This window comes from Anser brachyrhynchus (assembly GCF_964034855.1).
Source record: "Anser brachyrhynchus genome assembly, chromosome: 5".
Lineage (NCBI taxonomy): Eukaryota > Metazoa > Chordata > Aves > Anseriformes > Anatidae > Anser > Anser brachyrhynchus.
In genome coordinates, this window is record NC_137699.1 from 55,580,530 (window position 1) to 55,594,312 (window position 13,783).

The 13,783-nt window shown below is 50.3% G+C and overlaps 1 protein-coding gene across 2 annotated transcripts in view; it reads right to left on the minus strand.

The window, feature by feature from the left end:
- Positions 1-4,246: 4,246 nt before the first annotated feature.
- The window catches only part of LOC308195894 (exocyst complex component 3-like), a 29,942-nt gene continuing 20,405 nt past the window's right edge, over positions 4,247-13,783 (minus strand). For both annotated transcript variants that reach the window (XM_080594099.1, XM_080594100.1), the window contains 4 exons: positions 13,272-13,427; positions 10,065-10,186; positions 8,507-8,692; positions 4,247-6,414 (listed from right to left, as the gene is read on the minus strand). In XM_080594099.1, the coding sequence (XP_080450225.1) occupies positions 8,512-8,692; positions 10,065-10,186; positions 13,272-13,427 (459 nt within the window). In that variant the 3' untranslated portion in view covers positions 4,247-6,414; positions 8,507-8,511. The remainder of the gene's footprint in view (positions 6,415-8,506; positions 8,693-10,064; positions 10,187-13,271; positions 13,428-13,783) is intronic.

The following is a 13,783-nucleotide window of genomic DNA, read 5'->3' on the forward strand; positions in this document are numbered from 1 at the left end:
GAAATTGCCTGTTCTGCAAAAATCCAAACACTCTGGAGTAATAAAGGGTCATGAATGGGTTGTGTCAACACATTGCTGTGAAAAAAGGAAATCTCTAGCTGGGACTTGCAAAAACAAGTTGACACCTTCACAGCATGGAAAGTAACTCTCCTGCTCTGGCTGTCATCATCGAGGATGAGCTACTGTACAGTGTCTGGTCTGGGCAATCCACCTCCAGAGTCTAAAGGAAAATAGAGAGGAAAACTGACTGTCCAGAAACTGTGATGCCTGAGAAAACATTGAAAGAAACGACATAGCTTAACTGAGGAAATATGGGGGACAGGAGACAAGATGTTGGCCCTCAAGCAGGTAAAAAATGCATCTAGGAGGGAATGCAATAGGCTGAGGTACAGGGAAAACAAGGCAAGGCAGGGAAAGGAATCAGGTGGGATGGATTGGGGTCTTTGGAAATATTTAATATCAGGCTACAAAAATATTTCACGAAGAGAATTGATCCTGTGTTGCATCAGGGAGAAACTTCTTCATTTCTGAAGATCCCTTCTGGGTCCATTGCTTCGGTCCCTGCTGTTTAGCAGTCCCACGTAGCTATGCACACCAGTCAGTACAAGCAATACCCACACGTTTCCAGCACCCCACGTGTCACACCTACAGCCCAGGCATGCAGCTCTCCCCAGCAGGTCTGTGGCTGCCACACCAACAGCTCTCACCTCCGCTCCTGGTGTTCAGCTCACACGGGGCAGGAGCAACCCCAGAGCCCACCTCGCAGGGGGACTCAGCGCCGGGGGCCTGTTGGGTGGGTCCTGCTGTGGAAGGGAGATGTGGATCTTCATGTCCTGAGGATGAGGACACTTCACCCCTGGGAGGGAGATGTGGATCCTCACATCCTGAGGATGTGGACACTTCACTCCTGCAGTCGCTGTTGCCCAAACTCACCTTCCTCCCTGCAAAGTGTTGGATGGCCATGAACTGCATGCACAGAACTATCCTGGCCCACGCGGTCATCGTGCAGTCTCGGGGAAAATATCTCCCAGAAATATTTTTTAATTTTGTAGCCTGAATGTCTCTCTGTGCTTGTTTTGTTTAATAACTTGTTGAGAAGGAGCCACTGACCGCGCTGGCTCGTCATGTTAGCATCATATTAATGACCGTGTGGGGCATAAAGCAGAAGAGAAAGCTCCCCGTTACATCCCTAATGGCCGGGGCAGCTGTCTAATAAAGAAACTGCTGTGGGTTAGGGCTTTGGCTCACTGCAGCGTGTTTCACATGGCACTTCCCCCCTTGGCCCCCCAGGGCTGAAGCACCAGCAGCAAGCAGCACCCTAACGCCCTCGCTGGAGACGTGGGCATCAGTCCTGCGGGTGCACAAAAAGAGAATTTACCCTTGCAGTGAGTCCAGCCTCGCTGGGCTGAGTTTTTAAGGTGGGAGAGCGTGGGACTGGGTCAGGAATGACAGATGCTGGTTAGCAGAAGGATGAGGGTTTCTCCGCTGGAAGGAGGGAGCCCTAAATGCCTTACACGGGGCTTTTAGGGGCAGGCAGGGAGGCAGCCCCAGCCCGCCGGGCTCCGCGGGTTCCCGCAGGTCCTACCCCCACCTAGCGGCTGCTCCCGGCCTCGCCGCGACACCGGGGGGACAGCAGGGCACCCGGCCTCGGGGGGGCATCCCGGCGGGCGGCCCCAGCTGGGGGGACATCCCGCGTCAAACGCCTCCCCTGCTCCCTGCCAGCACCCGGGCAAAGCTGTCCCCCTGCTCCAGCCCTCCGGACGGTGAGGGGGTTTTGAGCTGCGGAGACTTGGGGGGTTTTCTAAAGGACGTTTTTGCACAGAGGAAGGAAAACCACCGCCACCACCCCCTGCGCCGTGCTTCCCTTCGCACCACACCCCCCCCGTGCTGCAAGCAGCCCCCTCCAGCTGTTATCCCCACTTTTTATCCTCCCCAAAACAGGAACCGCAGCAGCTGGAAATGGAGATTCAAATCTTTCTCAACACTGGGCAGGCCGGTGGGGAAGAAAATGACATCATTTGGCACGGCACAAGCCCATCTTGTTAGGAGACACAAAAGATCGGTGGATGTAAATCCAGCAAAAGAAAAAAAAAAAAAAACTGATATTCATTTGTTAGCCAAGATTTGCTTTACATTTTTTACAAAACCCTGCGAGGCTCTGTGATACAACAATTGCTCCTGAACCTCCTTGCTGCTCTGGCCCCTTGCAAATACTCAGGCCAACCCTGAGACACAAGGGTTGTCCCAACAGCTGATTCAACTCCCCTTCGTTTATTTTAAATGCTAGCAAACCAATAGCCCTTCACAACACCCAGCACGATGTGATGGAGGTGGTGGGAAGACACACAGGGGTGGAGGTAGGAATGTGCCTTTTGGTGCCGATACGGCCCTAGGCCAGGTGAAGCCGAGTGTGAAACCCCACCCCAAAGCCCTCGGCTGCAGCAGGAGCCCCGACGGCTGCCGGAGGGAAAAAAGCTCCCCAAAACAGCTCGGCCTCGCTGCTCCCTGCAGCCTCCTCTCGGCCTCCCTCAGCTCTCAGGGCCTCCAGCGGCTTTCAGGAAGCCGAGTGGCTCCGAAAGCCACTAGATGGCACCAGCTGTGTGCCCTTCCAGGGCACTGGGGGAGGCCGCCAGCCCAGCCCCTTCGTGCCGAGCGAGAGGCCTCAGCAAATTGCTCTGCAGCCTCCTGCTGTCCTCACGCCCGCGGGTGTGCTGGGGAGAAGGCAAACGTTTAAGGGGTTCCTTAAAGTCAGGGGGAGAGAGCTTCGGCGATGTGCCAGGTATTTCCACAGGGGAATTAGCCGGGGTGGCTTTTGCGGTGCTCCCTCGTGTGTCCCCGTCCCCACCCATGGGTCAGACACCGCTCCCCAGCTGGGTGCTGGACAGCCCCGAAGACGGGTGCGGGTTATTCTGGCCGGTGTTGGTCAGCGCATGAGTCTCCAGCATCATCAGACTTCTCTTGGGAGGGCATAGGCAATGGAATAAAACCCAATTTACTATAAAATTTTGCAACCGGCAAGCAACTCTGTATCATGGTTTGGGGGATTTATTCTCGGTGTGCACATTTGCTATTCAACAGAAGCCGGCATGTCCCAAATCCTCAGTCCTACCTGCTTTTTCACCGTCAAGCCCTCCCTGCAGCGTCACGCACCCTTGGCAAAGCTGCTTGGTAAACTGGGGAAGCACAGGTGGCACCTCAGCAAATGTCAGGCCTTTCCCTAGACCTTGCAGCATAATTAAAGTGTTTGTTTTCCACTGCCTTCAGCATCAAGCACAGAAGGTGACCCTTTGAGACGGGATCTCAAATGACGGGGGTGGCTGGCGAGGCTCTGCTGCGTGCAGCACTTCAAAGCAGCCAAACCCCAGCCCAGGGCGGTGTGGGGGCTTGGGTGAGAAATTATTGCTCACCTTTTGGGCAGGAACAGAGAGGCAATGGATGGCGAGCAACTCCCAGAGCAGCCGGAGCATCAAACCACCAGGAGCAGCATGACATTCATTTGGGAATGACAGGGCCCACAGCAAAGTGGGTTAAAATCCCCACAACACAAGAGAAATCACTCAGTCCCCATCCCCACAGCCTTCCCTTTCCTGCCTAACCTCCCCAGGCAGCTTCCCCTCTGCTCTCCCCTCCTGTGCGACCCAGGACCCCCCACTGCCTCCCCTCCCGGGACCCCCGGGAGCCTCCCCACACACCATCTGCTCGCCCCCGGAGGCTTGCGGGTGGCCGAGGATGTTCCTCCCTCACCATCTGCTGGGCCCCCCTCATCCCCTCCCCAGAGAGCGCCCCAGGTCAAGAAAACCTCCCACATGCCACCAGAGCTCGACCTCGTGCACAGATCTCCCCGCCCCAGGTTGCCTTTCTGAACTGAAGCCTTTATTTGCCCTGTCCACGACTTGATGCCACGCACAGGGTGGAGAAATTTGCCATTACCTCAAGGAAAAGGGCGTTCATCCTACACACGCGTGCAGAGCAGGAGATGCCACCTGGTCACCACACGCCCAGCGAGGACAGGCACAGCAGCAGCTGTGAAACAGGTGCCGCTGCGTGGGGCTTGTCCTCGGCCATTTCACTGCGGGTCACCAGTGGAAACCCAGGCATCCCCGAGGGCTCCCAGCCCCTGCCAGCCAGCGGAAAATACCCTTTGCTGCCTGTGAATGTCAGACTGAGGAGATGCATGCAGCAATCAAAACATCTGTGGCAGGAATCTTTCAAGTGCGGTGGAAGTATTTTTAGACCAGACGCGATCAAAATGTCAGAGGGGTTTTTATTTATTTCCTCTGGAAGGTTCGTTGATTGAAATTCCAATAAACAGAGGCTGACTCTAATCCTGTTGTCACAAAGTTGGGGCTGTAATCACTTCCTGCCCTTGAAAAAATGTGCAATTAGGCAGCACAGGAGGATGAATGACCCAGCGTGCCTGACAGGGCCGTCACCACTCCGAGTGCAGCACTGCACATGGTGACAGGCACCCACCGCCCCACAAAGCCCTCCCGCACCCACCCTGCCAGGCTGCAGCTCCTCATCAGCCTCATCGCGCCTTTCCACGTCCTGAAAATGTGTAACTGAAACACGCAGGGCAGTTATAAAACACAAGAGATGCCTCAGTTGGGCCTTAGAAGCAGATGTGCAGTCAGGAAGGACAGGCAGGCCATGGGCGTCTACCCAACGCTCTTGTCCTGCCTGTAATGACGGATTACCACGATGCCCAAGTGCCCCCGCGCTCTGAGAGCCCACAGTGCTTCCTGGTGATTAAACAGCCTGTTCGTTCCTGGTCCCTGTGACTCACAGGCTCAGCGCTGTGCCAGAAGCAATGCTAATGACAGTCAGAAACCTGTTCCTGCTCCCTCAGGTTCGCAGGCCATGGACCCTGTCTGCGGTAAGGGCCCTGGGCGGAGGAGCTGCCTGGGGTGCGGGATGTGCACGTCCCCAGGGCGGCACGTCAAAGGCAGCTGACTGACGGCCCCACAGGAACCCCATATGAGACACAGGCTGCATGACACACAACACTCCCCAGCCCATGGGACTTCGTTGCCGGCACATCCGAAGGGGCTGTTCACATGGCATGGCTCTGCAAAGCGTGGTGGTACCCACGCAGGCCTGCACTGACCCACAGTCCCCAAGCTGGACACATCCCCAGCCTCACAAGCTTGTAGGTTATGCAACAAACTAGCCCCTTTTCTTGTTAAGCAAGAGCCCGTTTTGGTGCCAGGAGATGAGGGGAGAAACTATGTTGGAACAGGAATGGCTGCTCAGAAAAGCACCAGCACGTCTGAGGTAGCAGAGCTTTTTCACTTGTTTACATGGCCAGAGAAGAGCAGGACAGTAATGACCTAAATTAACACAATAGCAAAGGAGGGCCTTGAACCAAATCCAGCTCGGAGGTTGCGGCCAGCCCATAGATAACTAGAAAGAAAACTTAGTGTTTTCCCCAGAGGAACTGCCTATTTACATCTGAAAACAGCACAGACCTTGCCCAGAGGCTGGGACAAACAACTCCTTTCACTGCCCACTTCCCATGAAGCTTTCTACTCCCTCTCCAAAGGAGCTGCTTTCCACAGCAAGAGGAAATTTCCAGAAACTGAGGTATAAAAATGAATGCAAAACTCTGCTCCAGAGCCAGCTGTGAAACTCATATGAGATGAGCTCCCCCATCCCACAGCCGGCACAGCAGGGAGGCTGCCATGAGCCGTGGCAGGCTGCATGTGTCCTACAGCCTGACAACACCAGGCCAAGTGCTGTCCCCTGCTCCTACTCTTGGGGCTTGCAGCCTTGGTGTGAGAAGGGAAAGGCCGCATTTCCCCCAGGTGGGCTGTCCCCAAAGCAGATCGCAGCCTTCACATGCCTGGAGAAAGGGAAGGGGGCAGCTCCCTCAGGCTTATGGGGGCTGGATCCACGTGCCCAAGCCCACAGCCCCAGCCTGCCCCATGTCCGTGGCTGCTCCGTGCTCCGGTGGGCTAGGCAGGACATCCTGACAGAGGGTCCTGAGTCACTGGGGCAGGTTGCAGTGCCATGTAACCTGCTAGGACACTGCATGGTGCAGCAGTCCCTCGTTACATGCAAGACTGTGTGAAACAAGGGAGGAAAAAAGAAAATTCGGCAGGGAGGAACTTTCCTCCTCTACACACCATGGCGCCACAGCCTGGAATAACCACCAGGACTCAGCTAAGCAGCAATCTCTAGGCCATTTTGAAGGAATGTCTTTCTGCCATACCCCAATCATCTTCCGCCTGGACTTTGCATAGAAGAGTAGGATTTGGGCTGCGTGGTTTTCCTGCAGAAGTGCAGGAATTCTGTCTTCCATAGCTGCCAGGCATCTTCGTGCATCCGGCTGCACAAGTCCCCAAAGCTTTCAAGGAGCTGTGATTGCAGATGCTGCCACATGGGAGGGAGAACCTCGTGTTTCTCACAGGGGGCCTGAGTGGAAGCAAGGAAAAAGCTGTGTAATTAAATAGCACTTATCAGAACACTTGCGAGAGTCAAATGGCAAAAACATCCCTCCTATTCACAGGCTCCTGAATGAAGCTGTATCAATGTTTACATGTTGAAAATCTCCAGTTCCTCGGCTGCTCTGGCTAATGCAATCTGTGGGCCCACAGCTGTTGGCAGCATCCCTGCGTCTCTCTGCCCACACTAGTCAAACCTTCTCACTCCTCTTCTGGGAGGTCATTTCATGCTAACACCAAACAACCAAAGATAACAAGTTCCCAAAGTCCTCCCACCTCTGTCTACAGAAGGGACAAATATGCACAACTATTGCATGCCTGACTGGGAAAAAGCAGATGATTCCCAATGGATAGGGGCTGGTGTACCTGCAGGTCGTGCCCCAGTGCACGGCCACAAAATAGAGGGGACAGGAAGGAAGGGGACAGGATGGAGGGAGGAAGGTGACCTTCCTTTAAGCACATCCCTCCAGCAGTTCACTATTGCTACCTGTGAGCCTGGCTGAGACTACCAACCTGTGCTGCAAATATGCTTCCACCGCACTGCAGCACAGCCAGTTCTGGGATTTAGGGGCCTATTTACCCAGGGGATTTCAGCAAATAGCAGATTAAGTGATTTACAGTGTTTTAAACACATGTTCCTGAGTATCTTTTCTAAAGCAAAGGTGGTGCTATGGGTAATTTCTTCAAAGGAGGGTGTACAAGTGGGTGGCTGATAGCCAGTTAATTATATCAGAACCAGTTTTCATTAGGAAAGGAAAGTGTGCTTGCTTATTGTTTCTCTAATTGCTTTCTCTCCCGGCTAACAGGGTAACCTGCTGTCTGCTTGTGCCTGGAGGCCCCAGGTCAGAGCTCTGTGTAACTCATCCTTGATCTGCTAACGTGGGAACTATAAATAAATGGTGACACTGGAGAGCAGAGGAGGAGGTGGAAAGGGACCGTGTTTTTCAACCTGAGGTACTCAGTCTGTTCAGCTTATCCAACAGAAGGTGACTGATAACAATCTGTAAATATTAACTGAGGGAGATTTCTGATATGAGAGGGCTCTGGCCTGGCAAAGATTAAACAAAATTCTCTTGCTCTGAGCTGGAGCTAGGCAAATTCGGACTAAAAAGAAGCTAGAGATTATTTAAAGTGAAGCAAATGGCTGCTTGCTCTCCACTAAAAGCTATTTTTAAACCATGAGGACCTGATTAGTTTCAAGATCTGATGCAGCTTGCCACCTAAAAAAAAGTAATTTGTGAATGTGAAAGAATCACTTGGGAAACTCGTAGGACTGACATAACGGCCTTTAAAGGTGGCTGGTGATTTGGAGATCTATGAATAGGACTGTAACACACGGTACAGACTGCACATATAGAATGTATAGAAGAGGTTGCAGGTGCTCCAGATGAGCCCGGCAGTTCACACTGAGGCAATTTAAGACACTACAGAGACAGCCATGCCTCTGACCTCTATCCCTTCTGCCTTCTGCCATCGGCTGCTGCTCTCAGAGCCAAGCGGGCACATTTGCCTCTAGTGTCGGCAGCACAGCACAGCCATCTGGGCAGGATGGAGACCAGTTTGGTTAACAGAGCTCTCACGGAGTGGGGACAGCAGTGGGACTGACATACCCCTCCCCTCTGCACCAGGGATAGGAGCAGGGGAACCTCTGAGGGGAAAACCCCTTTGAGTTCCCCTCCCAGGCACCAGCTCTTGCCTGGCTGACCCTGCACATGCACATATTGTCATGGGCTGGCAGGGAGGGGATGCTGCAGAGGAGCACTGCTGCAGGGCAGCTCAGACAGAAGGGAAGAATGAGGAGGAAGGGCCCTGTCTTCTCCTTTGTCCCTGCTGTAAGCTGAATCACACGTCTGAGCATTCAGTTCCCTGCACTGCCTACAGCGTGATGCTTCATGACGTGGAAATTTGCAGCTAGAAAGAGGAAAGTATAACCAGTGTATACAGCAACAAGGAGCTCAGGGAGGTGATGTTACAGCCATAGGCATTCCACCTCCCTATAAGCAGGAATGCCTATGCCTATGCACGTATGCAGGTTACCCACAAGCACACATACACACGCCTACCTTTGTTAACAACAGAAGCAGCCACAGAGTCCGTATTTTCTAGGTTTTACTTCTATATCTGCAAAAAGCAAGGTTGTTTCTGTTTCTGTTTCCCCACAATTATTGTGAAATGCCTTCAAGAGAGCAGCTCTGTCTTTTCGGCTGAGCGAGTCTTTGAGGTCCAACACGGCACTCAGATGTTCTTCCCTGTTCCAAAGGAGGGCAGGTCAGTGAAAGAGTCAAGGAAAAAAGCTTGCTTCCTATCACCTGGTATTTCTGGGCCAGACCAACGCTTGGAAGCTGCTCAAACTGTTTTTTGATATCCTTTGTATTATTTGTGCTTGTATTATCTTTTCTCACCTCAAATAGAGTTACTTTTTGGTTATCTGGAGGGTTTTAGGATTTTTGTTCTACACAGCACTGCTTTGCTGAGCCGGGCCACAGCTTAGTCTGTTTAACAAGCAGGGCAAATGTATCCACACCAAACATAGTTTTAAACCTACAGACATCTACTGAAATCAAGAGCAGTGCATCTACTCACACCAGAACAGTCTCCACTAAGAATTGGATCAAAATAATATTATTCTATTTCCTTTGCACATACATACACATAGTAAGTATACACATATATATATAGTAAGAGAATACAAACCGTTCTGCTGCATCAGATAAGTATCTTTATAGCTCAATATTGCATCTTCAAAAGAAGCAAACGCTTAGGAAAAGAATATAGAAAACAAGCCAAGCATAACATGATCTCTTTGTCTTTCTTTTTTTCATTTCTGGCAGTCTGCAGTTAAGGGACTTCCTTTGCTGGGAGTTATATCATGACTGTCATGTCGAATAGGCGCTGAGACAATTATCTACCACAAATTGTCTGCTCCCTGTTTGAAGCTATTCACACATTTGGCCTTTAGAGCATCGTGTGACAGAGAGCTCTACACTGTAATCATGTTAACTTGAAAAATACAGTCACTAGCAGAAGACATCAGAGCTTAAGATGGATGTGACAAACAACAGAATTTGAAAGAAATGCAGTTAGCTAAAATCTCATCTTCCTAATAAAAGTTGGGTTTCATTTCTGTTAACAGCTTCCTGAGAGAAATGGAAGTTTGTATTCTTGCTGAATACACCTAGGATTATGTGGAAATAGTAATACCTAGAAGAGGACTGATGAAGTGTTAAAGCCAAACACCAAGTGCTTGGAAGTTATGAAATGGTCTTGAAATCTACATTTGGCCCACACCTGCCAGTGCTGTAAAATGCACCAATGCAGCCTGCAAATTGTCCATTCAGGTAGCATTTTTCCACAGTGTTCCTGCTTTGTTGATAGAAATTTCATCCATACTTTGCTTTTAAGGGTGGACATCTCAACTCCAGTGGTTAATGTCTGGCAAAATTAAAAACCATGTTAAGCTGCATCTGCAAATGGGAAGCATTGAGCTCATTCAAAGGTAGATATTGTGCCTGGCCCAGAACGCTGCAATGAGAAAGTCCCACAGGACTAATATTGCTATAGATCTTCTGGTGGCAAATAATCATTCAGAAACAAAATTAACCAGCCTGTAAAACACCTTACCTTAGGTCGGGAAATTCTTTGAGAATGGGCAGCAGGGCTATTTTCATCCCCTCGGCATCGCAAGTTTGAATAAGTTCTAAAATCGCTTTTATGGGATCCTTGACGGCGCCAGCTGCGGGACCCTGGGGAGAGAAGCAGAGGTGTGTTCAGGGCTAGGAAAGCAAAATACAGTGTTAAAAGGTGGCCTCACATCAGACTTGGGATCTCACTCCACGGGTTAAGAGCTCTGCAGGACTGTCTGTGCATGTTTTCCCTCCTGGTTAAAAGGAAAAAAAAACAAACACGGGCTGCTTCCAGGGTGGCTCAGTGACTACCTGCAGCAGCGCATAATTCCTTTCTTCAGTTCCTTTTCCAAAGCAGGCCTTTCCCTGCATCCCCTGTCCTCTCAAAGCCTGTCTCACTCTTTGGGAAATGGTTTCCCTCCGCAGGTAACTACAGCCCTGTAGCTGCGTGAAAACAAGCTCAGCTGGCCAGCACCTGACAGCATTTCTGCTGCCCTGGAACAAGCCCAGGGACAGAAAGAGACCTTGGTGAGCAGGTGAGGGGACACAGATCCTGTAGCAGAAAAACAACGGGAAGCAAGGCTAGACACTGTGAAGGGTGTGAGCATGGATGGTAGATGCTGTGTCTGGCCAGCTCCCTCTAAACCAGAGCACACAGAAGAAGAAAAAAAAAAAAAAGCCTCATAAATCTAGCAAGAAATGCACATCATTTTTAGCAAAGCTGAAGAAAACAGAATGTGGATGAACTGCCGAGAGAGAGCTTCAGGTCTTGTTCACATTTTTCATTGGTGTGGTAATGCAATTAAATTGCTTCTCTGAATTATTGATGCCGTCACGTCAACAGAGACTCCATGACAAAGCAAACCTGGAGCCTGGGCTGCCAAACTAGGACAGAAGCAGCCCGGGTTCCCCTGATCTCCATGGGGCATTAGAAACAGCAGGCTGGATTCTCCGTGCAGCTCATCTCTGCATTGAACATAAATCAAAAAAAAAAAAAAAAACAGTAATATGTGAAGACAGCCTTCTCTCTCTTCCTCCGCACTGCAGGCACACAGCATGTCTAGCTCTGCACAGCGCACAGGCTGTACTCAGCTCCTAATGCACCACTACTGTAAGGCTTCATACTTGGCAAGCTCACTATTACAAATGCTAATTAATTAGAAGCTGTCAGATTTTGTTAAGCACGATATAGACAGGAAAGGTCCAAGGTAAACAGCGTGCTATCTAAAAAGACAAAGAAGAGGTGTCTTGTCAGCGGTGTTTAGGTGCCTTTGACACGTACTGCTCTTAGGAAAGAAGCAAAGCGTTTGCTAATGTGTTTTGAGGACAGAGTGGAAGGAAGAGCCTGAAGAGAGGGCAGAGCAGGGCAGGGAGCAGGTGCAGCCTGTGCAGCAACTGCACAACAAACTCAGCCTGCAGAAGAGCACATATTTTGCATGCGTAACCATATACCTCATTTGACTGAGTATCAGGCTGTCCCCTGCAAGTTGCTTATGCATTTCCTCCCCGAGATTTTCAGTGCTTCTGCATCAAGTAAGAAAGAGGACAGAGCAGGGACACAAGGGGAACAGCACTAATAGATGCAGACTTTTCTCACCAAAGCAGAACATAGGGTTTTCTTAGATAATTAGATTTCTTATATCTCGTTTACATTATAAAACCAGCTGTCCTTGCACATATCAACTACAGCTGATGCTGAGCACAACATTACTGGTAAACTTCAGAATTAACATTAAAAAAAATCCTCCTGCTGTTCCCGATGCCCTGATTTCTCAAGGCACTGACGTGTCTGTGCTTGATCGCTCTAGGAAAGGCAGGTTTGCAGCTAAAAGCACCAGCAGCTTCCAGCTTTCTGCCATGAAACTAATGGATTAATTGTAATGAGTCTGAGAGGTTTCTAGAGGAGCCTAAAAATTATCATTTTGATTTCATTTTATTACTTGGACAAAGTCAGAATTTCTGACAGCTGACTTGCAGCAGGTCTCATATGGGAGAAAATCGATTCCTAGTCCCTAGCTCTTGAATTCACAAATCATCAGAATGAGTCAGAATTTGTGGAGTTATCAAAATCAATAAAGCCAAGAATTATTATTGGCTCTGTTACAACTAAGTCCTGGTACCAGACTGCCTTTGCAATTGTTACTGCAGTGCACGGTTCAGCTTTCCTATGAAGTGCTGTGCCTGGGCACTTGCAGCCTGCATTTGCACAAGAGCTGTGCCAGAGGGGTGCTGCACGGCAGCCAATTCTCCTGCTGGAGCAGCCGCAGAGCAGGCTGCTGGTGTTGCAGTGCCTGCCCTTGGAGAAGCGAGCAAAGCATGTGACAGCACGGTGTGGGGAGCTGCCAGTTACACAGGATTGTGAATTAAGTAAGGAGGCTTCCTTAGGCTTCCAAAATTGCTTCTGTGATTCAGACCTACCGTTCTGTCTTTTTTTCCACAAGTTTTCTTCAAAGGTGTGGATATACTTTATACCCTCCCTATTCCTTTTGCAACACGTCTTTACCTCGTAATGGTGTGAGGTGTTCACCTCGACACGAAGGTTCACTCCTCCCTGCAACCATGACCAACCACAACAGCATCATGTTTCTACCCTTGTGGAAAAAACACCATAGCACACAGAAATGGCTCATGCACAGATCAGCCCAGCTCTGGGAGGCTGGGACAGAGGCATCCATGGAAGGGCCTGCAGGAAGAGGCCAGAGGGACAGGTAACAACACACATATCCCATGTCCGAGGAGGGGTAGCCATATGGGGCAGAGAAGGTGAAGCCCCAGAAGCTGCGGAGCGGCTGATTCAGTTCATCATCCCAGAGGCTCAAGGGAAAGCACGAGGTGGGAACACAACTCTTGGGATGTGAATGCACATTCCTCTTCTGCATACACACAGCAAGGCACAAAGGGCTTGCCTGGGGGAGCTGACAGCTTTGGAGCTATCTTACCAGCTTAGAGGAATGTGGCTCGTCTTTATTTCAGTGTCAGGAGTGTGAATCTTGCCTGCTATAGTCACACATTTCTAAACTATAAACTAACAGCTTCTGGCAGATAGGACGGGCTGTCTTCCAGCACATCTGACTTTCATTTCTGTGAAGCTAAATGCCATTGTGGTGAGACCTCTTAAGCTTTTCTTTTGCCTTCAGAGCCTTTTCCTCTTCTGATACTGATCTTGATGACAGAGAGCATACCCATGACCATATCAAAGACTTACTAAGCACTCTTTAAAGACGGTTTGCAGTGTCCTGTGATCTTCTTCTATCTTGCTGACAATCCTCTTCCTCTGCACAGAAGATGGTTTCCTGGAAGTGGTCAGGAGGGCTTGCACATATTCTGTAATAATGATGACGTTCACAGACTTGACGAGGGCCTGTTCCAGAGCAAAGAAGCCCAAATTAACTTCCCTGCACTGAGCAGGACAACGAGCAACCAGCAGACCATACCTATAGGACGCTGGCTAGCGTAGGCAGGTGATAAATGGCCCAGGCAGATGGGTGTCCCATTTCTCTGCCTAAGCATCCTTTCAAAATGCCTGGTCTAACACATGCAGTAACTCCAAGCAGTATGTGGATGACACTGATAAGTGTGGAGACATCCAAACAAAAGCGATGGGACCAGGTGGCAGAGCCAGAGGTCGCACTCACACTCCAGGGCAGCAAAGTGACACTTGGCTTGGCCCCGAGCTAACAATCACATAGCTTTGGGATGGTCTACAAAGCAAGATCC